Source organism: Trichechus manatus, unplaced genomic scaffold (genome assembly GCF_000243295.1).
Source record: "Trichechus manatus latirostris isolate Lorelei unplaced genomic scaffold, TriManLat1.0 scaffold00019, whole genome shotgun sequence".
Taxonomy (NCBI): domain Eukaryota; kingdom Metazoa; phylum Chordata; class Mammalia; order Sirenia; family Trichechidae; genus Trichechus; species Trichechus manatus.
In genome coordinates this window covers 44,445-68,154 of record NW_004443955.1, presented here as the reverse complement: position 1 = coordinate 68,154, position 23,710 = coordinate 44,445, and the positions used below count along the sequence as shown (strand labels likewise).

General features: G+C 38.7%; 1 protein-coding gene across 14 annotated transcripts in view; it reads right to left on the bottom strand.

Annotated features, from left to right (window-relative positions):
* The window catches only part of TUBGCP5 (tubulin gamma complex component 5), a 92,323-nt gene that overhangs the window by 45,530 nt on the left and 23,083 nt on the right, over positions 1–23,710 (bottom strand). For 9 of the 14 annotated variants that reach the window (XR_002823376.1, XM_023727815.1, XM_004372614.2 and 6 more), the window contains 9 exons: positions 18,694–18,790; positions 18,207–18,286; positions 17,647–17,782; positions 13,118–13,232; positions 12,476–12,565; positions 11,602–11,695; positions 6,773–7,019; positions 4,933–5,135; positions 3,958–4,073 (listed from right to left, as the gene is read on the bottom strand). Coding sequence is in view for 13 of the 14 variants with exons in the window: in XM_023727815.1 (XP_023583583.1) it covers positions 3,958–4,073; positions 4,933–5,135; positions 6,773–7,019; positions 11,602–11,695; positions 12,476–12,565; positions 13,118–13,232; positions 17,647–17,782; positions 18,207–18,286; positions 18,694–18,790 (1,178 nt within the window). In the remaining variant the exon portion in view is untranslated. The remainder of the gene's footprint in view (positions 1–3,957; positions 4,074–4,932; positions 5,136–6,772; positions 7,020–11,601; positions 11,696–12,475; positions 12,566–13,117; positions 13,233–17,646; positions 17,783–18,206; positions 18,287–18,693; positions 18,791–23,710) is intronic. The other 5 variants (XM_023727818.1, XM_023727817.1, XM_023727824.1 and 2 more) reach the window with 2 other exon arrangements.

Below are 23,710 nucleotides of genomic sequence, written 5' to 3'. Positions count from 1 at the left end.
TAGGACCTCCAGCACAATGTTGAATAAGAGTGGTGATAAAGGGCATCCTTGTCTGGTTCCCATTCTCAAGGGGAATGCTTTCAAAGTCTCTCCATTTAGGATGTTATTGGCTGTTGGCTTCATATAAACGTCCTTTATTGAGGAATTTCCCTTCTATTCCTATTTTGTTGAGTTTTGATCATGAATGGGTATTGGACTTTGTCAAATGCCTTTTCTGCATTGACTGATAAGATCCTGTGGTTCTTGTCTTTTGTTTGATTTATGCGATGGATTATACTGATTTTTTTCCTAATGTTGAACCATCCCTGCATAGCTGGTATAAATCCCACTTGGTCATGGTGAATTATTTTTTTGATATGTTGCTGAATTCTATTGGCTACAATTTTGTTGAGGATTTTTGCATCAATGTTCATGAGGGATACTGGTCTGTAATTTTCTTTTTTTGTGGTGTCTTTACCTGGTTTTGGTATCAGGGTTATGCTGGCTTCACAGAATGAGTTTAGGAGTATTCCATCGTTCTCTATGTAGTGGTGTTAACTCTTCTCTCAAAGTTTCATAGAATTCTCCAGTGACACCATCCAGGCCGGACTTTTTAGTTCTCCATCTCACCTCAGGCCCCTGATGTGGGTAGGTGAATAGCCCGCTTAATGGGTAGAGCAGTGTCAAATATCACAAACCTGCCACTTCACAGCTAAAACCGTTCAAGTTACACTTCAGCTATATACCTTGTTGTACTGCAGTAATGAGGGCCTACGTTGTTGAGATGGGCCCACACAAATCTCTGCAGGGGGAAAGGCACTCAAGGTCCAGGGATCCCTTACACCTGTGCCTAGGCAAAGGACCTGTGCCTACCCTGGGTTTCTGGCTTAGAGGAGCCAGCAGTTTATTTTTTCCCGTTTGTTAAATTTGTTCACTCTCCAAGGCAGGGAGAATGGCTCAGGGCATGTGACGGATCCTACTTCCGGCCCAGGGGACTTGGCGATTGCTGACACTGGTCCGAGACCCAGTGTAGAGCAGGGAGTGGGGAGGTAAATGGGAGAGAAGTTTCTCCCTAAGGGGGCTGTTTTTGATCCGCACAGTAGGGTATGCAAGAACTTAGCTTTCAATGATCTTGGGCTGCTTCTCACTGGTTCTGGGTGGCCGAGTAGATTCTCTGCAGCTGGGTCTCTTCCGGTGCAGAATACGCCTCCTGAGCACCGCTGCTCGCCTGCCTCACCACTCACCCATGAGCTGATCAGGCCTGAAGGGCTCAGGCTCTTGCCAGGTCAGGCGACCTGGCAACCCCTCGCTGCTTCCGAACTGTCTCTCCCTCCCCCTGCCACTCAGTCCGGTTCCTTAATTTTGCCTTGGATGTTCAGGGCTCTTAGATTGTCATATATAATTGATTCACTTGTGTTTTGGGTCTTTGCTGTAAGCGGGTCCACTGGAAGCATCTGACTACTCTGCCATCTTGGCTTCGCCTCTCTGTTTTCTTTTTTTTAACCATCCTAGTGGGAGTGAAGTGGTTTATCTCACTGTGGTTTCAAATTGCACTTTCCTAATGGCTAATGAGGAGCCCTGATGGCACAGCGGTTAAGAGCTTGGCTGTTAACCAAAAGGTCAGCAGTTCAAATCCACTAGCCACTCCTTGGAAACCCTATGGGGCAGTTCTACTCTGTCCTACAGGGTCGCTATGAGTTAGAATTGACTCGACGGCACACAACAACAACGGCTAATGATTTTGAGCATCTTTTCATGTGCTTATTGGTCATTTGTATATTTTCTTTGGTGAAATGAGTATTCAAGTCTTGGCCCATTTTTTGATTGGGTTGTTTGTCTTTTTGTCTTTTTGTTAAGTTGCAGGAGTTCTTTATATATTCTGGATATTAAATCTTTATTCGATATATGATTCCTGATAATCTTCTCCCCATCTGTAGGTTGTCTCCTCACTTTGTTGTTAAAGTCCTTTGTTGAAGAAAAGTTTTTAATTTTGATGAAGTCCAATTTATCTATTTTTTTTTTGGTGTCATATCTGAGAATCTGTTGTTAAAAAATGGGTCCCAAAACACCCTCTGTTAGTAAAACAAAGCAATCTTCACGCAAAATGGGGCAGAGGTTTTTATCTGACCTTAGTTTAACAAAGATAAGTGGATAATCATTCTGAGTGGTGTAAATAAAATTTACTGAATTGGAGTTGGGTAAACTAAGTACAAGTGAGTAATTTGGTCTTTTTCAAGAGTAGAATGAGAAATCACCCATTTTACCATCTCCTGTGAAGTAATCTTCAGATACTGATACTGTTTTTCCCCCCCACTCCCCCCTGCCTTAGGGGAAAATTCTTCTTTATTTTTTTACTGCGATGAAATATATTTAACAAAAACATTTACCATTTTACATGTACAATTCAGTGACATTAATTGCATTCACCATGATGTATAATGAATACCACTATCAGTCTCAAAATTTTTTCATCACCCTTAAGGGAAACTCGGTGCCCCTTAAGCAATACCTTCCCATTCCCTCCCTCCCCACCCGCCCCTGGTAACCACTAGTACTCTGGTCTCCATGCATTTGCCTATTCTAGATATTTCATATAAACGGGATCATACACTATTTGTCCTTTTGTGTCTGGCTTATTGCACTCAGCAAAATGTTTTCAAGGTTCATGCATGTTGTGGCATGTATCAGGACTTCATTTCTCTTTATGGCTGAGTCATATTCCATTGTATAGATGTACTACATTCTGTTTATTCATCTGCTGATGGACACTTCAGTTGTTTTCACCTTTTGGCTACTGTGAATAGTGCTGTGCAATGAACACTGGTGTACAAGTAACGAACACTGCTGAATCATATGGTAATTCTATGCTTAATTATTTACTTTTGAGGAACCACCTAACTGTTTTCCACAGTGGCTGCACCATTTTTAACTCATCATCCTCGAAGAATAGTCTGAATATCATTTTCTGAAAAACGCTCATGTGAGATTGATGAAATGGGACATAATGATGGAGCCAAGGTTCAGTTAAAGATAAGCCTCAACAGGAAGGCCAGTTTACTTACATGAGCACCACTGCCTTTCCAGGACTCTAAGAATGTACAAATATTCTTTCTTGTGAATAACATGGATCCAAAAAAAGAAAATAGGCTGCTGTCAAGTTGATTTCGAGTCATGGCAACTCCACGAGCGTCACAGTAGAACTGTGCTCCATAAGGTTTTCAATAGCTGTGACCTTTTTGAAACAAGAGTGCCTTTCTTCCGAGGCACCTCTGGGTAGACTCAACTGACAACCTTTCAGTTAGTAGCGGAGCACTTAACTGCTTGTGCCACCCAAGGACTCCATTACATGGACAGCTATCAATAAAGCCATACATTTAAACAGACTGCATTGCTTAAAACTGAATTACAAGAGTGCAGACAGCACTACACCACAGATTATGGGATTCTGCTCAGAAAAACCAACTAACTGAAGAGGAATTGTCATAAACAGATTAAAATTTTCCTTCATTGTTTATTAAATATTATCTTAAAAGTATAAAAAAAAAGTAGCTAATTCCAAGAAATAAATATAGTAGAAGCATATTCCATAGTATTTTCCTATCTTTTATTCTTATTAATAATTTATAATGAGAATAGTTGAAGCCATTTGATATCACCTAAATTCATTTTATAGGAAGCAGTGTGACTTTTAACATACCAGCCCGTCATAAGAATATTATCATTCAAAAATATAATTTCCTAAGAAAAGCTATGAACTGACATAAAACTCTGAAAAAGATATTTTTAATTGGCTGGTGACCTGATGTCTCCTATAAAAATTCAACAAAACTTGCCGATGGTGACAACACAGCTGTCATTTTGAACTGCTCTTAGTGTCATCTGAAACTAATCAAAGCACACCATTTCCACGTGAGAGAAAATGCATAAAACCAGCACCAGGAGCCTTCTCCATGCACCACATGGAGTTCTCCATCTCACCTCTGGATGATGAATTCCTTAGCGCAGTCAAAAAGGTGCCCGTGCACTATCCACTCGTCCACAGTCTGCAGGTAGGGCCGCACAGTTTCTACCCAGAGGGAGAACAGAAGGGAGACCTGCAGACAAGAGTGTGGACACTTAACTTTTGGGAGCTTCCCTATCACTAGATAAAACGATGCTTAAACATTTCTGAAACGCCTTTTAAAAGTGACCTAATTTCTGTTTTTTTGAAACAAAATAAGAAACTAATGGCTCAACAACAAATGTATACTAAAAAATTCTATTTAAAAACTCACCTGAATCTGGGATGACCATATTGCTTATAGTCCATACCAGGACCTTCTTAAGAGTGAAAATTACACAGGGACAACAGGCATAAACCGTAATAGCCCAGGGAAATGGGGATATTGTTCCTGTCTGAATAGTACCATCAACAAACTGTCTATTAGGAATGGAAAATGATTTCATTCTGCTCTAGTTTCCAGCAGGAATAAAATTGTAACAACTTCCTTTATTTTAAACTGCAGTACCAAACTGGTTTAACAAAAAGTTACGCCAACAAACTTGCAAAAACACCTAAAAAATGTTCTCAAACCTGCAGTTTTTCAGGTTACAGTCTCTAGTTAAATTTGTATTTTTAAGAAAGGGTTATTATAAATTTTGATGTAAGTCATGTATGTATTTTTCATGTCTTGCTTTTCATGTTTTGCTTTGTCCTTGCCTCATCCTTCTGGTGATCTTGGCAATGAGAGCTGAAAAACCAATTTCATACAGCCTTCTGTTTGGCAGGCTGCTCACAAAGAGTTCCTGTGTAGATTAACTCCAACACAGAAGCTAATTTTAAAGCTCTGAATAATGGTCTGATACAATGATTTAAGTATCATTGGTACCAAGAAGTATGACAGGCTACCCATCACTCCTTTGACTATGCAAAATGGAGTAACACATTTTAGACTAGACAGGGGTCCCACATACAGTTTGCTCAGAGGCTTCTCCAACACTGTCATATTCAAGAATGGCCTTGTACAGTGTGTTGAGTAGGTGAGATGCTCGAACAACATTTCGCGTGTCAGGTGGGACTTCAGCAACTCCAGTGCTAAACACTCTGTGCAAAACCTTGAGCTGAGCCAGTCGAGGTGATAACTTGTCCACCACTATAGAGAGAGTTACTGTAGTATCTGCAAATATTAATAAATCAAACTCAATAGCAAGGAAAAACATCTGCATTCAAAATTTGATATAAATGCTAAACCACTTATGTAAATATGTATAACAAACTAGAGGGTGGTAGGTTTTAATCTCATATCACAAGGATCTAATTTCCCTAATGAAGAAAGAAATCCTGAAAGTCAAGGAGAAACAGACAAATAACTTAGCAGAAAAATAAGGTACAAAGAAACTGACAGTTCACAATAAAGGAAATACAAATGATTCTTAAACATATAAAAACACAAACATAATATAATAATGCAAATTAAAACTACATTAGGTAAAACAAACAAACTACACTGGGCTACCATTCTAGTTTGGGAAGGTGGAGGAGGATATGACTACAACGAGGTAGCAGGAACAAGGCCTTCGTGGTGATGGCACATTTCCGTATCTTGAATACAGAGGTGGTCATACGAATCTATATGTGTGATTAAATCTCACAGAACTACAGACAAAGACAACTGCTTCCCCTCCAAAAAAAAAAAAACCCAAAATGAATGCCCATATAAACTGCTGAAATCTAAGTGAGGTCTACTGTCTAGCTGATGTTTTCAGCCAATGTCAATTTCCTAGTTCTGACAAAACTTAACCTGTTGCTGTTGAGTCGATTCTGAATCATAGTGACCCTACAGGACAGAGTAGAACCGCCCTATAGGGTTTCCAAGGCTTTGTGGAAGCAGACTGCCACATCTTTATCCCACGGAGAGGCTGGTGGGTTCGAACAGCTGACCGTTCTGTGAGCTTAACCACTGAACCACCAGAGTTCCTTCTAGTTTCGACATGCATTACAATTACATGGCACCGTTGGTGAGCTGAATGATGGGAACATGGGCTCGCTCTGTATGATTTTTGCAGTACTTGAAAATAAAAGTTAAAAAGAAAAAGTACACTGGGAGAAGACCAAAAAGTTTGATAACATACTGGTGGCGAGAGCGTGAGAAAACAGGTATTCATATACAATGCGGGCAATAGTGTAAATTTAAAGACGTACCCTCACGGACAGCAATGTGGTGATAGCTACTGAAATCATAAATGCACATATCCTTTGACCCAGCAATTTCATTTTTTAGAATTTATCCTAAAGGTAACCTGCTTGCATATGTGTACAACTACTTAGATATAAGTGGTTATGACTGCAGCACTGTTGGCAATAGCAATCCGCAAGTCCATTTCAAGAAGGGAATACATTTATAGGATGAAATACTAAACTTGTAAAAAAGAATGAGGAGGTTAACTATATATTTGTATGGTATAATCCAGAAAGCAATTTGAAGACAGTAGTATAATAGACTACGAGGTATGTGTGTATGTATATGCATTTGCTGGAAGGATGCACAAGAAACTGGTTACCTTTAGGGAGGGGAACTGAGTGGCTGAGGAATTGGAGCAGGAAAAATAATCTTCACTATAAATTCTTTTGTGCTTTTTGGATTTTTAGAGATATAAATAGTTTAAAAAATAAATTTAAAATAGTAATAAATAACGCATGTATTCATGAGAATTACTTATTTGCCGCGTAACTTTTATATCTTGCATCAATTAATAACCTAAATGGCATGAGAGTTGTACGTCTTATAAGTAAAAGTGAAGAACATTTAAATACCATTATTGATGATATACTTCTCAATTTCCGTAAGTTCCTCTTTGAAACCAATGAAGTATTTGTACAGGGCCCACATGAAAGCCTGGTAGGTCCTAAAGGGAGCTTCGGTGGACTTCTTAGGAACGGAACTATTTCCAGGTAATACACCATCAGAACTGTGCCCCCTGACTTCATCGATGAACTCCTGGAGTCGAAACACAACCTGGCCATATGCTGCTATTTGTTCTAGCACTGATCGTAAACAGTTCTATAACAGAAGCAAATCACAATTATTTAAAGTCAATCCTCTGTAAGTAGTCAAATTTACTTTCCTTTCACTTTGAAATATTTCCCCATGACTGTTTTAAGCCACGTGCTTAGCAAAAAATGAATTAGTAAAAAGATTAAAATTTAATTTTACATTCAAAGGAAATAGAGAAGGCATTACTTTCTACAGAATGTAGAACTGGAGTTTATACTTTCTTCTAAACACACATAAGATAAATGTACTATAATCAAAGAAAATTAGAGTGTACAATTTTCTGATGATTTCAGTATCTTAAACTTATTAGCCTTTCCCAATACAGAATGACAGAAATAAAAAGCAGAAAAAATGCAAATCAAAAGTGAGTATAAACTTCAATACAAAATTAAAGAATTCTCTAAACACAATATAGGTCTACAACTTAATTCTACTTTTTAGATTTTCAATATATTTAATAGTTAATATTAATATCGTAAAATGATCTGAAGTTATATTACCATGGTTTACGCATATGAAGGGGAAACAGGCTTTCAGAGGCTGAACATGAGTGCCTTCACCGTGGTCCGCTAGTTCACTACAGTTTGCTAAGTCATCCTCACGTACGCCCCTGGCTTGCAATGCCATTGTCCACCAGCACTCTAAAGCCTCTGCCCTCCCACTGCAGGGTGCAGAGACCTGCTTTGGTCCTGTGGCCACCCAGGACTCGCCTCGTCTGTAACTCTCCCTAACAAACTCCTTTGCTGCCACCCTGGAGTTGTCCACCTCTTTCTTCAGTCTCTTGGCACCCTCTATTTTTACAGGCAAATTTCATGTTACTGGTCCATACTTACAGGGTCCATGCCTACAGGGTTGCTAATGAGTCCTAACTGACTCAAGGGCAATGGGTTGTTGGGTTGTTTGGTCCATGCCTGGACAACTGGCGAGCCATCCAGGAGGCCGAGGAAATGGAGAGTGGGAGTGAGGCCTCTGTCGGGGAAATCCCAGGTTGGCCAGTGATCTCCATGTGGGGAGGTCTGGTCCATATGCTTTTCTGCATGTGGACTGCTGACTGAGTAAGGGGATGCCCCCAAAACTCCAAGTGGCACAGCCCGATTATGGGCAGATGCACGCCTTCATAAGTGTGGAAAAGAAGCTAGGAAAGCAGTAGCAGTCGTGAAATGGCCACTGCTCTGGGCTGTTTGGATGGCCACAGAAGCCCAGCTAGCTGCTAAAGTGTGTGTAAGAGCTTCGCAGGAAGAGTTACAGCTAAAAAAGATGTGTCGCAGTTGCGCGTGGCCACAACTGATGTATTGAGAGCCACGTCCACGAACAGGATGAGCAACTAGAAACACTCATCTGCAGGTTTGTAAAGATAGGAGAACAATCCCCTAGCCATTGCTCAAAGCCCTACAACAATGGGACTGGAGATAGCTGGACGGGCTAAACAGGTCCCTGGAGCTGAGAATGCTCTGTAACACCAAGTGCAAAGCAAAAGTTAAAACGGGGAAAAAGCCCTTCAAAATAGCTTGTGTTGAGTAGCCCGCAAGAGATCTCAGAGGCCCTGGAGTTCACTGATAACTGCTCTGCCAAGATAACTGAGCAGCAACATAGCCGCAGCTGCAACAGTAAGGGGAAAACTAAAATAGGAGGGGCCACTTCCAGGTGACCAGGCAACTGGGCTGAACCCGTGCTTGCGCCTGGTATGGTGGAGACGTGGCTCCGCAAACGACTGAGGGCTCGGCCAACTTTGCCCAGATCTTCTGACCTTCAGAAATAATTAAGACTGAAAATTAAGCCTAGGTCCCTCTGTCACTAGGGAGGACCAAAGGCCTTATTTTACAATTAAAGTTCAATGAGGAAATGAAAAAACATTGTGTATGTCTTGGGTTTTAACACCTGGCACCAAAATGAAAAAAACTTTTGGGTCTAAGGTCACCAACTTTCAGACCCTTGCCCAAGCCGATTATGGATAAGTCCCCTTACGGCCCCTACAAACCGTTATTACGTGTGTTGACAATGCTGATGTTAATGTACACCTGTGTAAACTTTTGCCTTCAAGCCCTGACAGGAATTACTGCCATCAGGGCCATTTTTAGCAGGGCATACAGAAACTGCGACATACGTTATAGTTAATAACCTGGCCATTCAATCCAGCCACCGACAATACTCGTACTGACATATAAGACAAGCCCTTACGGGTATATCTGTACCCAAAATAAATAAATAAATAAATAATAACAAATAAATTCAGTTCCTGATAAGCTTTTGTTACTTCTGTGGATGGTCACCAGAAAGTCCCCTATGCAGACCGCTCTTGCCAACTGACTGCAGCGGCTAAAGCATCCTCTGCTCCAGAGCAAACAGATGTGCAACCGACCACCTCCTGGATTTCAGATAGGACAACCCATGTGGATTCATACACCGTTCTAGACTGGGCCTACATGCGTGGACCTCCTCTATCATCAGAAAATGCCAGAAAGCACAGAAAAGCTGATCTGCCTACGAGACCCTGGCCAAGGCTAAAACCTACCCAAGAACAGACTCCTGAGCCAACAAGCCAGGGCATCCTCAGCAGGTAAATCATATCAGGGCCTCTTATCGCATACAGAGGCTTCCACTGGATCTTAAATGAACCCTTTATGCTCTGTATCACCCCCAAACCATAGGGGCAATTGGGCACTTCAATGGACAGGCTTGAACAGCTGATGGGAGGGGACAAGACAAGGTCAGCCTGAACTATACATCTCAGGCAAGCAGTCTGGGGTCTCAGTGCAGCAGTTCCCTGCAAGGGCATTTCTCATTTGCACCATATGTTTGATCAAACTGTCTATTCTATAAAATGTGTTTCTTTTGTATACAACTGTTCCTGACAAAAGATCTGGGTTCCCAGAGAGGTCACTGCCTCAAGACTAAGACAGACAGCCTGGGTGGCTATAGCTCGGCAACCCTCACCTCAAGTCCCATGGGAGATAGGGGAGGGGAGGAGGGAATTGTTAATGTTGTCTCTTTTTCTTCTCAGATTATCTCACAAGGATGGAAAGGCCCCTCATCCATGGGCCCCAGTGATACAGGCTTTTGCTAGAGCTACTAATCAGGTCAATAGTTGGCTCTGTCAACACCTGAATTGAGATGATGAGTCATCTCCCCACATTGTTCCAGGTGATCTGTCAACAAGGAGGACACCTCGTGGACCAACTGAATGTGTCACCTGGTGCACTGAGGAGATCATGTGGTAAATGAATACGGTCAACTCCACTACTTGTGGAAAACATCTTTTGAAGTATGAAAGCTATTTGTGGGGAGTGCTCCAACTTTAAAAAGAAATTTCTCTGTGTGTTAAAAATGTAAGTGGCACGTGACTGGATGGTTTGACTACGAAAACAGTACTTTTAAGCCTGAGTTTGATGTTACTCTTGACACGGAAAACCTGCAGGATATGACCAGGTGCTCCAATGTATATTGACTGACTAAATCAACTCTGAATTAGCCTGGTCTGGCAATGGTAATACCTCGTTCAACTGTGCTGAGAAAGGGAGCTTTTGTATTACTTGTACTGAAATGTGTACTGTTTATATAATGTGCCATGCTGGGAGAAATATGCTGTTTTTACATAAATAAATCAGGATATGTTACATATGTATAAGATTGAACAAATGCAGCCCTTTCATCTATTCAGTTGGCTTAGACTAAACTACAACTGAGGTGGCTGGTTGGGATCTATCTTCCAAGCAGGCCTGATCAATCTGCTGGGACAGTCCTACTAGTAACCCTCATTAAATGCTGCCTCAAATGATGTACAGATATAACATCCACCAGAGTTATGCATCAAACCACAGACATGCAGTTCGACGTCCAAAATGGGTAATGGGCATACCAGGACTTGGTACTGCTTGGCTTCTTTTTCTGGCACCCTGATGGGAGTCAGGGAATAGAATGTTGGGGGAATGGTCTGCCTCACTTCCCATCCAGGCTGCCTAAGTAAAGGTCTTGGGCCCAGAACATTCTCTGATAAGGAGGCTGGGAATTGGGTCACCTTCTCTCTCTCAGTTCCTTCTCGTTGTCAGAGAAGCCCTTCTGTTCTGGGGACACAGTAATTTTCTCTGTCTCTTGCACATGCGTGGGCACCATATGGCACTTGGCCAACCTCACTTCTGTATCTGTTACCAGTGGGGAGGGAACGGGGTCTCTCGTACTACAGCACAAGAGGGAGACTGTGCCAGATTTTAAGAGCCAGCCTTGAGGGGTGGACTGAAGGGGAAATAGGTTTTGCAAGGCCAAACATGAGTGCCTTGCAGTTCACTACAGTTTGCTAAGTCATCGTCACGTAAGCCACTGGCTTGTAGCCACCATCGCCCACCACCACTATAAAACCTTTGCCCTCCCACTGCGGGGTGCAGAGATCTGCTTTGGTCCTATGGCTGCCCAGGACTTGCCTCATCTGAAAGTGTCCCTAATAAAGTCCTTTGCTGTCACCCTGAAGTAGGCCACCTCTTTCTTTGGTCTCTTGGCACCCTCCATTTTTAGAGGCAAATTTCATGTTACTGGGCCATGCCTGAACAACATATCTTATTTAATTCTCTAATTATAATAAATACAAATAACTTACATGTGTCAAATGAGTTACTACAATATTGTTTCTCACAGTTATCTTCCCATCTATCAACTGAAATATAAACAGCTTTTTTACCCCTGAAAGTAACCTGAAATGACATAAAAAAGATAAATGTACTTTTAAGTCTAGAAAAATAGTCACTACAGTAATGTCTAAGAAATTATAACGAAGGATTCAGAATTTGGGGGCAAAAAAGAAAATACAACTTCCAAAGGTCAGATAATAAGAAAATGGAAGACATCAATCTTTGTATTTCCTTAAGACTCAAGATCTTTCAATATCATCTTGGAGAGGCATCCAAAAGAATGTTCTCAAAGCACTTCCACCTGCAAACTTGATCCAAACAGATGTTCCAATTTTAAAGAACATCAATATTATGCTTTATGGCAGAAAGCAACAAAACCTAGAAATTTCAATAGCAACAGCACCACATGTTGCATTTTTCATTTTCATTTTCGTGTGAATACAATCTAAATTCTTGGAGCGGTTCTATTAGTTCCTGGTTTCCAGGTATGGGACAATACTCTATTAAAAGCAATAAGCAGCAATCTAGGGACTTGCTTTAAACTCAGATATTTAACAGGTGGTTTAAACTAATTAAATCATATACTAAATTGTTTAAAATGGAAAAGAAGTGAATGTATCAAAATCTCACAATCTCCATGGTCAAATCTGAAGTCTGGGCTTCCTGATTCTGCTAACCAACCCAGGTTTACATGCCTGCTGGAAACTGTTCTGGGTTCATACCTAACAGCCTGGTTCTAGTTTGCATGTGAAAGTCCCTGAACACTTCTCTTTTAAAAAAACAACATTTTTGTATCTCATAAATAAAGACTTCTAGACTATTAAGTAGGTTAAGAGGTCTTACCATAGGGTTTCCCGGATAACCTGAGTTTCAGTAACAAAAACTCTGTCATCTGGAACATATAAGGAATCACTGCTATACAGGTGTTGATCCCTATTAGAGAATAAATATCAAATGCCAACATAAAGATATCTAATTAAGTAAAAATACACATCTCAAAGATTATATGCAATTTAATGGTATCTTAATCAACTAAACAAATACTTTAGGCATCCTCCCATATTCACTTTCAAGAGTCAACTGAAATAATCTCAGACAAGCCCTTTCAGAACAATTTCAATTGCTATGTTTATTGCTGACTTAGGCAAATGTTTTAAAATCAAGCATTGTTGTTTTTTGGAAGACAGTAACTGTATTTTTGTAATAAGGGCAATAAAACAAACCAAATATGACCCAATATACACCAATCAATTCATTTTGAAAATAACAACAAAAATCAAAACACAGATTATAATTCTATAATAACTTCATTATTTTTAATAACAATTAATAACTAAAAACTATATTTAAGTAGAATTGCTAAAAAAAAAAGAAAGAAAAGAAAAAAATCTGACCAGTTTAACTTACAGGGAAGTACTCAGTGATTTAAATCATACATCAAAGTTTCTTCTACCATTATATTAAATGAAAAATTTAGCTTCTTACCAGACAACAGCTAAATTGGAGTGTAAATGTAAGCTATGAGGAAACCACAAGGACCTGGCTGTCCAGTACTGAAGGACCACATGCTCCTCCAGCCAGCTCCGGCCATCTGTCTCATCTACAGGAATAAAATTTAATAAAAAGTTTAAGTTTATAACAGTTAATAAAAAACTCTTGGTCAACTTTGCCACTATATCCAGACTGCAGTTCCTTTCAAATATATAATTGAAAATGATTTGTTAAAATAACAGCTACCCAATAACATTTATATATTCATTTATTTAAAACCATTGAGATATTGAGATACACATACAATGTTTAATTAAATGCCATTGGGTAGAAAGTAGAAAAATATTGTTCAATTTTAAAATAACTCCATCAATGAAAAGATACAAACAGGATATTTGAATAGTCCAATAACCATTAAAGAAACTGAAATGGTAATCAAAGACATTCCTCAACCACCCCTAAGCTTCAAGACTGGTATTAAACTTTTAAGGATTAGATAATCTATATTTTACACAGGTTGTTTCAGAAAATAGAAAAAGGGAAAGTTGCCTAACTGTCTATGAGGCTCATATAACGTTGATATTAAAACCAGATAAAGACATGATAAAAAAGTAATTCACTGAAGTATAAAGATGAAAAATCCTAAATTAAAAAATAGCCAACCCAACCCAATTTAATAATGCAAAAAAAAAAAAAAAAACCCACAGTATGTTAATGGGGGGTAAACAACTTAGAACAGGAGGACAAGAATGGTTGCACAACTCAAAGAATGTAATCAATGTCACTGAACTGTACGTGGAGAAACTGTTGAATTGGTATATGTTTTGCTGTGTATATCCTTAACAACAACAAAAAATAAAACAGATTATAAAAAAAAATAACTCAATGATCAAGTAGGTTTATCTATGGAATTCAAGGACGATTCAGTATCAGAAAATCTATCAGTGTAGTAATAAAACCAAAACCACTGCCTTTGAGTCAATTCCAACTCATAGTGACTCTGTACGACAGAGTAGAACTGCCCCATAGGGCTTCCAAGGCTGGAAATCTTTACAGGAGCAGACTGCCACACCTTTCTCCCGTGGAGCGACTGGTGGGTTTGAACCGCTGACCTTTCGGTTACCAGCTGAGCGCTTAACTATTACTGTGCCACCGGGACTCTTCAGTGTAGTAATAGAGTAAAAGAAAAAAATAAAAGGATTATCTCATAAATACAGAATAGTATTTTATAAATTCAACATTTATTTTATGATTAAGCATTCCAAGAAAAACAGGAATAGAAGAAAATTGTCTTAATTTGGCAAGGCCACATACCCAAAACCTATTCCAAAAAAACCCACTTCAGGTGCAATCCCTTTCAGGAATTTCATGTCAACCCCCTTAGGATGAGACCAAGTCCAGGATGTCCACTCTTACTGCCACTGCTTACTACACAGACCAGACTTAACAGATCAGAAAGAAGACATGACTATCATGTTATGAAGAGGATATAAGAAGAGGTAGGAAGAGATAAAACACTCAATATCTGCAGATAATATTGCTCATTTATATAAAAAAACCCAATAGAATCAACAAAGTATTATAATTAATACAAGAGTTCAGCAAGGATGCTGGACAGAAGACAGACTTACAAAAACCAATAGTGTTCCCCTACACCAGCAATAAACAAAACAAAAAAAAAACAGTCACAAGAAAAACTGAAACATAAGTAGAAAATAATTATCAAATGAATACTTAAGATCTTTATAAATTTCCAAAATCTAATAAAAGACATAAAAAATAAGAGTAAATAGAAAAGGAAAAGACATCAATTCTCCCCGAGTTATATCTACAAATTCCAGGTGAATTTTTAAAAAGAAATTTATCATACTGTTTCTAAAATGTGTATGGATTGTTGCTGTTGTTCTCAGGTGCCATCGAGTCGATTTTCAACTCACAGCGACTCCATGTGACCGAGGAGAACTGCCCCATAGGCTGTAACCTTTCCAGAAGCAGAGTGCCAGGTCTTTCTCCTACAGAACTGCTGGGTGAGTTGGAACAGTCAACCTTTCAGTTAACAGCCAAGCGCTTAACCATTGCGCCACCAGGGCTCCTTGTATATGGATTAAAGGTTCACAAACAGTTAATTTCGAAAAAGAGCAAAGAGGTGGGGGAAGACTTGCCTTCTATGTATTAACGCACATTACAAAGCGACAAAGCATGCAACAGTCTGTTCCTGGGTTAGGTTCATACTAAGGGAACAGAACACAAAGTTTAGAAAGAAATACACGTACATATGGGAACCTGATATATGATAAAGGTAGAATCACAAAGTAATGTGAAAGCAAATAGAATGTTTTCTAGATGTTTTTGGGAAAAGTGACTCATGACATGGGAAAAAAACAAGTTGGACCTTTTAAGTTCACTTCATATACAAAAGTAGACCTAAAAACCTAAACGTAAAATATAAAAAAGCAAATAGAAGAAAAATGGAGGGGAATATCTTTGTATGGAAAAACTTCAAGACCCAAATACTAACCATATCATGAAAATACATGGGTTTGATCACAAAAAAGTATAATAAAATCAGTATCTGTCTGAAGGATACCATGAAAAATGTTAACAGTCAGGTGATTGACTAGGAGAAGGTATCTGCAATATCTAAAACCTAGGAGTTAATATCTAAACATACAAACAACTCTTAGGGGTGGGAACAGGCAGGAAGGACATGAAACCTTTTTCAAAAGAAAAACGAGCAATTGACATCTATGGGGAAATTCACAGAAGGGGCAAGCCTGAGTGACCAACAAGGACAGGAGGATGTCCCCCAAATCACCAGTAGTCAGACAAACGCAAATTAAAACAACAATGGCCACAGCAAGAAGAGTGAATTTTATCAAGTACTAACGAGACTGCGGGGGGCAAGAACTCAGAGAAACTCTTGCACAGGCCCCTAATGGACACACGAGGATGTGGATAACATACCAGATACAGTGGAAGGGCAGCGAAGGCACCTCAGGGGCTATCAACAAGGGGTGGATAACATAAATATGGCAGTTGCAAACTGCAGAATATAATGCAGCAGTTAGAAGCAGGAGAAGAGATGGACATATAGCAATGTGGATGGATTTTAAAAAGAGAGTTGAATGAAAAAAGTAACAGAACAAAACTTAAATCAAAAAACCAGTTGCTGTGGAACTGATTCCAGCTCATGGTTACCCTAAGTGTGTCCGAGTAGAATTGCGCTCCAAAGGGTTTTCAATGGCTGTGATCTTTTGGGAGTAGACCACCAGGCCTTTTTTTCTGAGGTGCCTCAACGCGGATCTGAACTGCCAAACTTCTCTCAGTAGCTAAATGCTAACTATTTGTGCCACCGAGGGACTTGAAGAAAACTTACACATAGCTTAATACCAATTATGTAATTTAAAAACATATAATACACTAATCAACACAATGTATTTTACAAGCACTCAGCAGATCTGAGAACAATGATAGCAAACACATTAGAATAGGTGCCTGTGACTAGGCTGGCAGATAAAGAGAAATACGAGTGGGAATCTGAAATAGCAGCAGAGAAAAAATAAACTAAAAGGCTCTGCAGAGACTAATGATGAGAATGTGCTCTGAACAGGATTAATTCCACACTCTGCCCTGGAGGTCCAATTTAAGAATTTTTCAAAAAGGAAAGAAAAGAGAAAATTAATGTGTTACATGAGCTTTAACTACTTCATATCCAATTTAGCAAGGTCCAAGTGAAGTGAATGGGGCTCAGCCACAGACACCTATGCCAGTTTCTCCCACTGTGTGACCATGACGGACTCAGCCTGTTTTTCCTTATCTACAAAATGAAAAAGCAGGATTGGATGACTTATTCCCTAAGGTTGCTTCCAGCTCTTTCTAGATTCTACCAATTCATAGGTCCTCACTAAAAGCTAAAAAACAGACATTCAAATTAAATTGTATAGATCTTTTCCTTTTATTTAGTTACTAACATCAGCAAGGAGTCCCTAGGTAGTACAAACAGTTAACTTTGCTTGGCTTGCTAAATGAAAGGTTGGTGGTTCGAGTCCACTCAGAGGCACCTCAGAAGGTCTGGTGATCTACATCCGGAAAATCAGCCACTGAAAATCCTGTGGAGCTCAGTCTACTCTGATACACTAGGTTGCCATGAGTTGTAGTCTACTCAGCGGCAACTGGTTAACTTCAGCAAAGTCAATCCTCCAGTAAAAGATAAATTGAGACATTTAGGACTAACAGAAAATTCTCAGAACTATTAAAGAACAAAATTGTACTATAAATCCCTATTCGACATTAACTCTATAGTGTCACTTCTTAGGCACTAGAGAAAAAAAGATCAACTAACGGTCACCATGAGTCGAAATCGACTCAACTAACATCAACAACGGTTTCCAAAGATTTGTTTTGTAAGGATGGTAAAATTGATCAATATCTTGAATCACATGGAACTGATTCTCAAAATTTGCCTTCCTTCTAGGAAATTCCTCTGTTAGAAAATGATGCCAACATCCAAGAACACAGACTACCTTTCCAGCTGACACGAGGCCCTGGTTTTCTGTTTGGAAGTTGTTCTTCTAACGGTGTCCTGTCCACCTGAATCCCAGAGTCCTCTCTGCTTAACGGCTGTTGATCATCTTCATCTTCACTTTCTTCAGACCAATTCTGATTAAAACAAAACAAAACACAGCTTACCTTTAGAGAATATAACAATTCAAGCTATTTAGGAAAAAAGATTAAGAAAAATTCAGAAGAAAAGCAAAAACTACACCAAATGAAATCTGTTTTCTAAATGTCTTCCAAGTACCCATTAGTACATTAATGAATTATTTTTGGTGACAAAAATCCCAAGATTTATAGCTCCTTAAAGGATCTTTGTATTCACCCTCTGCAATTTCCTAGTATTAATAATTTGGTGCAAAATTTTAATAAATCTTCCATAATTAACTACTCTAGTTAGTGAAGAGTATTCCTATTTTAGTTAAGTTGCTCTAGGGCAGAAGGACCCACAAGAATCATCTATATCAGAGCATATTTTTCTGTATCTCGCTTGTATTTGTATTTTAAATACAAAACTACTGTCACTTACTGGTGTGTCTACACTTGGAACAAAGTCAATTTCTTCACCTTCCATCAAGTATTTTCCCCAGTCAAAATCATCTTTCTTTTCTAAAATGTAAAAGAAGAACCTCATCAGCTTCATTATAAATCTATGGAAAAAGCCAAGGCTATAAAAAAATGTCTAACATGACTCAAAATAAAATGTACTCAGAAAATGAAAGTTCAAAAATATTGGAACACTCAAATTGCTACTCTAATACGTTTTACATTTAAACTTTTATATCTTCAAAAATTACTTTTGATATATAATTGCAGGTAGTTTAACTTACAAAGTCAAAACTCACATTTTAAATGAAATTCTGCTTCTCTGAAAGACATAATTGTATCCAGAGTAAAAGAAATATTTTAATTTCATTGACTGTTACAACTTTGTATAAAAATCTCAGTGTCTAGTAATTAAGTAATAAAACCAATTTCCCTTTATTTTTTATATGTTAAGCCATCTGGTAACGTACCCACTTCTTTATCTCTTGGTGTTCCCACATAATTGCTGTTTGAAGGAGAATCAGAAAGACACAGAAGAAGTGACAGTATGGAATAATGTGCATCTGTCTTTAAAACAAAAAATAAAGAACATGAATTACTGACGTTTGTAAGTGCTTTCTAGTTTGAGTAAAGAAAAGATACCCCCATGACATTTATGTCTCCAATTTTTTTTTCTGGTTTGAGAAAACATGAATTATACCTAAATAAATTCTAACTTTTCAACTTTTTTAATAGCAACTGTGTACACAAAATGAGGCTCACAAAGACATCAGAGGATTTGAGTTCTATATTTCTAACAATTAAAAGTCATATGAGTGGATGAGACTTTTCTCTCCCTGAGGAAACTGAAATGTCTTTGGAGGATAACATTAACTGACTATTCTCAAGTGGCAGTATGTATTATGAAGTTTAGGAATGTTCACGTATATTGGCTTTAATCTTCACGGAAGCAGACTGACAGGTGTTTTCTCTGTGGTGCTCCTCGGTGGGTTTGAATCACCAAACTTTGTATTAACAGGTGTGCGCAAACTATTTGTGCCACCCAGAGAACAGATAAAATGTAAGAGCCAATTTGTGAGAGGAAGAATTCAAATTCGGTTTGAGTCACATTGAATTTAAGGGACTAGCAATTTAGATGGTGATGTCTTGCCAACTGAATTCATGGATTTAGCGGAGGAGAGAAAATGTGTTGCACGAAAGACTTAGACTTAAAAAGCATGCATACATTGGTGATGTTTGAAACCAGGAGTTATGGAAAGAGAGACAAAGAAAATAATCATATAGATTCAAAGAATACATGTTCTGAGTCACTACATGGGAACCACAGTGAGGTGACCCATCAAGACTTAATAAGGTTGCCCTCAGAAGTCTACACCATATAACCCACTGCCGTCAAGTTGCTTCTGACTCACAGAGACCCTACAAGATACAGCAGAACTGCCCCATAGGGTTTCCAAGGCCATAAATCTTTATGGAAACAAACTGCCACATCTTTCTCCCGTACAGCGGCTGGTGGGTTCAAACCTCTGACCTTTTGGTTAGCAGCTGAGCACTTTAACCACTACATCCCCAGGGATCCCTTTATACCATACAGCAACACAAAACACACCCAAGAAGAGATATTTCAAAATCTTAAAACGATAGGATGATTTCTAAAAATATTCCCTACTTCAAGAACAGTCTTGGCCCATAATAGATAGTCAATAAATATTAGGTGGCTGTGAAAAATGATTAAGAATTTTAATTATAATGAATATTCATTTCCAAGCAAAGAAGATACTAATGAGATGTTGGGCTGATCAGAGGTAGAGGAATGAAAAGGCGTATGTTGAACATGCCCAGCCAGGGCACTTAATCCTTCCGTATGGCCCTGGAGTAGACTCACACACACTGTGGAAATTAACAAGTGGGGATATTTTAGGCAAAAACTGCAGGACTTAATTTTATGATTGAGCATTTCAGGCTATTAAAATCATAGACCTCTCCTGGTTATGTTTCTAGGCACACCTAGAAACCTTCTGATTATATAATGCTAAATGGAAATGAATATTTATTCTCCTTGATCATTATATTTCATACTGTAAATTAATAAACAGCCATTACGTTAAACAAACAAAACAATGTTCACATACAGAAAGATGCAAATCAAAACTACAATGAGATACTATCTCACCCCTGCTAAAATGGCACTGATCATGTAAAATGGTACAACCACTATGGAAAATAATACGGCACTTCCTTACAAAACTAGAAACAAAACCTTATGATCCAGCAATCCCACTTCTAGGTATATACCCTAGAGATGTAATATCTAAAGACATAATCAGACATATGCACACCTATGTTCACTGTAGCATTATTCACAAGAGCAAAAAGATGGAAACAACTTAAGTGCCCATCAATGGATGAACGGATAAACAAAATGTGGTACAAGCCTACAATGGAATACTACGCAGCTATAAAGAATATCATGAGTTCTCAAAATATATTATAACGTGCATGAATCTGGAGGACATGATGCCGAGTGAAATAAGTCAATCAAAGGACAAATACTGTATGATCTCACTATTATAAAATGACAAGAACAGAATATACATAACTGAAACCAACGATCACTGGTGGTTACTAGGGATAGGGGTGTGTGTGTCGGGGGGGAATCCCTTTCTAGACAGTAGACACTTGTTATTTCTGGCAATGGGAAATATAACACAAAATGTGGGTTAAGTGTGCACAGCTTGACCAAGGTAAATGATGTCACTAAGAAGTACGCAAAAAAAAAAAAAAAAGATTGTGTGTGCTATGACATATACAACTGTGGAACAAAGACCAAAAAATAGGAGACAGGAGTGTGGTTACGTGTGTATGTACGTATGCATACAAGTGTCCAGGTATATATATGTGTATATATATGTGGGCATACAAAGATGTATCCGTATGCAGGTATATATATGTACGTGTATGTATCCATATAAACTCATATATAAAATAAAGCATGTAGGGGGCACAAACATGGGTACTTCTTCAACTTAAAACCAAACACCTCGCGGTACTGGCTTACAGAGCCTGAAAGTTTAGGACCGTAGCTTCGTGGGACAGCTCAGCCAATTGGCATAATATAGTGCATACAGTTTATGTTCTACAGTCTAGTTTGGTGAGTAGCATGTGGGGTCTTAAAAGCTTGTGAGCAGCCATCTCAGATACAACTATTGGTCTCTACACATCTGGAATAAAAGAGAAAGAAGGAAACCAAAGACACAAGGGAAAGACTCAAAGAAGAAACTAGTCCACACGACTAATAGTCTACATGAATCACAATCTCATCTACCCTGAGACAAGAAGAACTAGATGGTGCCTGGCTACCACTACTGACTGTTTTGATCAGGAACATAACAGATGAATCCTGATAGAATGGGAGTAAAATGTGGAACAGAACTCAAATTCTTAAGAAGTCCAGACTTACTGGACCAGTTGAGACTGGAGGACTCCCTAAGACTATCGCCCTGAGATACTCTTTAAACCAAAACTATTTCATGAGCTCATCTTTTAGCTAGTAACAGATTGGCTCATAAAATAAGCAATATCATTTATGAGTACAGTGCTCCTTTAAAAAATCATCTACATGAGATCAAATGGTCAACATGTACTCAAAAGCAAGGATGAGAAGGTAAGTGGGCAAGGAAACAGAACAACCAGAACTGTTTGATAAATAATGAGAAAGCTGACACACTGTGAAAAATGTAACCAATGTTACTGAACAAACTATGTAGAAAATGTTAAAAGGGAACCTAATCTGCCATGTAAACTTTCACCAAAAACACAATATTTTAATAAAAATTATTGCAATCCAATAATTTAGAATACACCGTATTTTACTTAATATATACCACATTTTACCAAATGGGCATTGAGATTTTTTCCAATCTTTTACTATCACAAAATGTATGTCATCGTCATCTCATTAATTATGAAGTTTACCTGTACAATAAATTCCAAAAAAGGTGAAATGCTAAGTTGAAGAGTATCTGCATTTGTAATCTTGAGAAACGATGCAAAAATGCTCTCCACAGAGATTAGATGAATCTGTACTCCTACCAGTATAAAATTACCTGTGTCCACACATCTTTTATTAATCAGATCACTGAAAAATTGTATCTCAGTGTTGCTTTAGTTTGCATCTCTCTCGTTATGGAAGGGTGAGCATTTTTTTTTTATAAGTTTAAAAGTTATCTTATTTTCCTTTACTGTCTTTTGGTGCTCTGCTTGATTTTCTATTTGACTGTCAGACTTTCTTTTTATTTATAAGACTGATTTCTAAATTACTAGCTGGGCAGGAAAGAGTTAACGCAGCAGGCCTGAGTTGCTGCAACTTTACACATTCCCCAAATGGGCTTGTTTTCATGACTGGCCCTTTGGTAGACCCAGGGAATTGAGTTCTTGGAATAATCTGAGTGTTTTGTGTGCTTGGGCCTTGGACCATCCTGTACCAGTTTGTGCAAACAGTATGATTTATGGTGAACACCTGCTTTCCTTTAGGGGGTCTGCAGCCTCAGGAATTGCAATCCATCACATAGGCACTATATGTCTATGTGACCAGCCCCCAATAAAAATCCTAGCTTCCCCACCTCAGGAGTGTAGGCCGCCTGACACTTGGTGGGCTTCATCACATCTTGTTGCTGGGGCAATTAGGTGTGTCCTATGTGATTTCACTGGGAAAGGACTCTTGGAAGCTTGTGCCTGGTTTACTCTTGACTTTGCTCCATGTGCCTTTTCCCTTTTCTGATTTTGTTTTGTGTCCTTTCACTGTGATAAATCACAGTCTTGAGTACAATTACATGCCGAATTCTCTAAGTCCTTTTACAGAATCACTGTGCCTGTGGGTGGTCTCAGGGACCCTTGACATGTTAGCTCTTTGCCCTGTGATATGAGCTGAAGATACTCATCCCAATGTATTCTGTCTTTTGACTTTAATTCCTATGATTTCTGCCAACAACATTATATGAATACTGGTGAAAAAAATGGAAAGAATAAAAATTTTCAACAAACTGAAATGTTTCTGTAAATTATGGTCCAATCATAGGATAAAATACTGCCTAGTCATTAAAATTTTTTTTTTTTACCAAGTTTTAGTACATTAAAGTGAAATTATTTATATTAAATAAAAAGCAAGTTTCAAAACTGTATAGCATAATCTTGCTCCTTAGAAGCAAGAATGGCAAGACTTCGTCTCACATACTTTGGACATGTTATCAGGAGGGACCAGTCCCTGGAGAAGAACATCATGCTTGATAAAGTAGAGGGTCAGTGAAAAAGAGGAAGACCCTCAACAAGATGGATTGACACAGTGGCTGTAACAACAGGCTCAAGCATAACAATGATGGTGAGGATGGTGCAGGACCAGGCAGTGTTTCGTTCTGTTGTACATACGGTCACTATGAGTCGGAACCAACTTGACCCTGTTTGACAGCACCTAACAACAACAAGTTACAA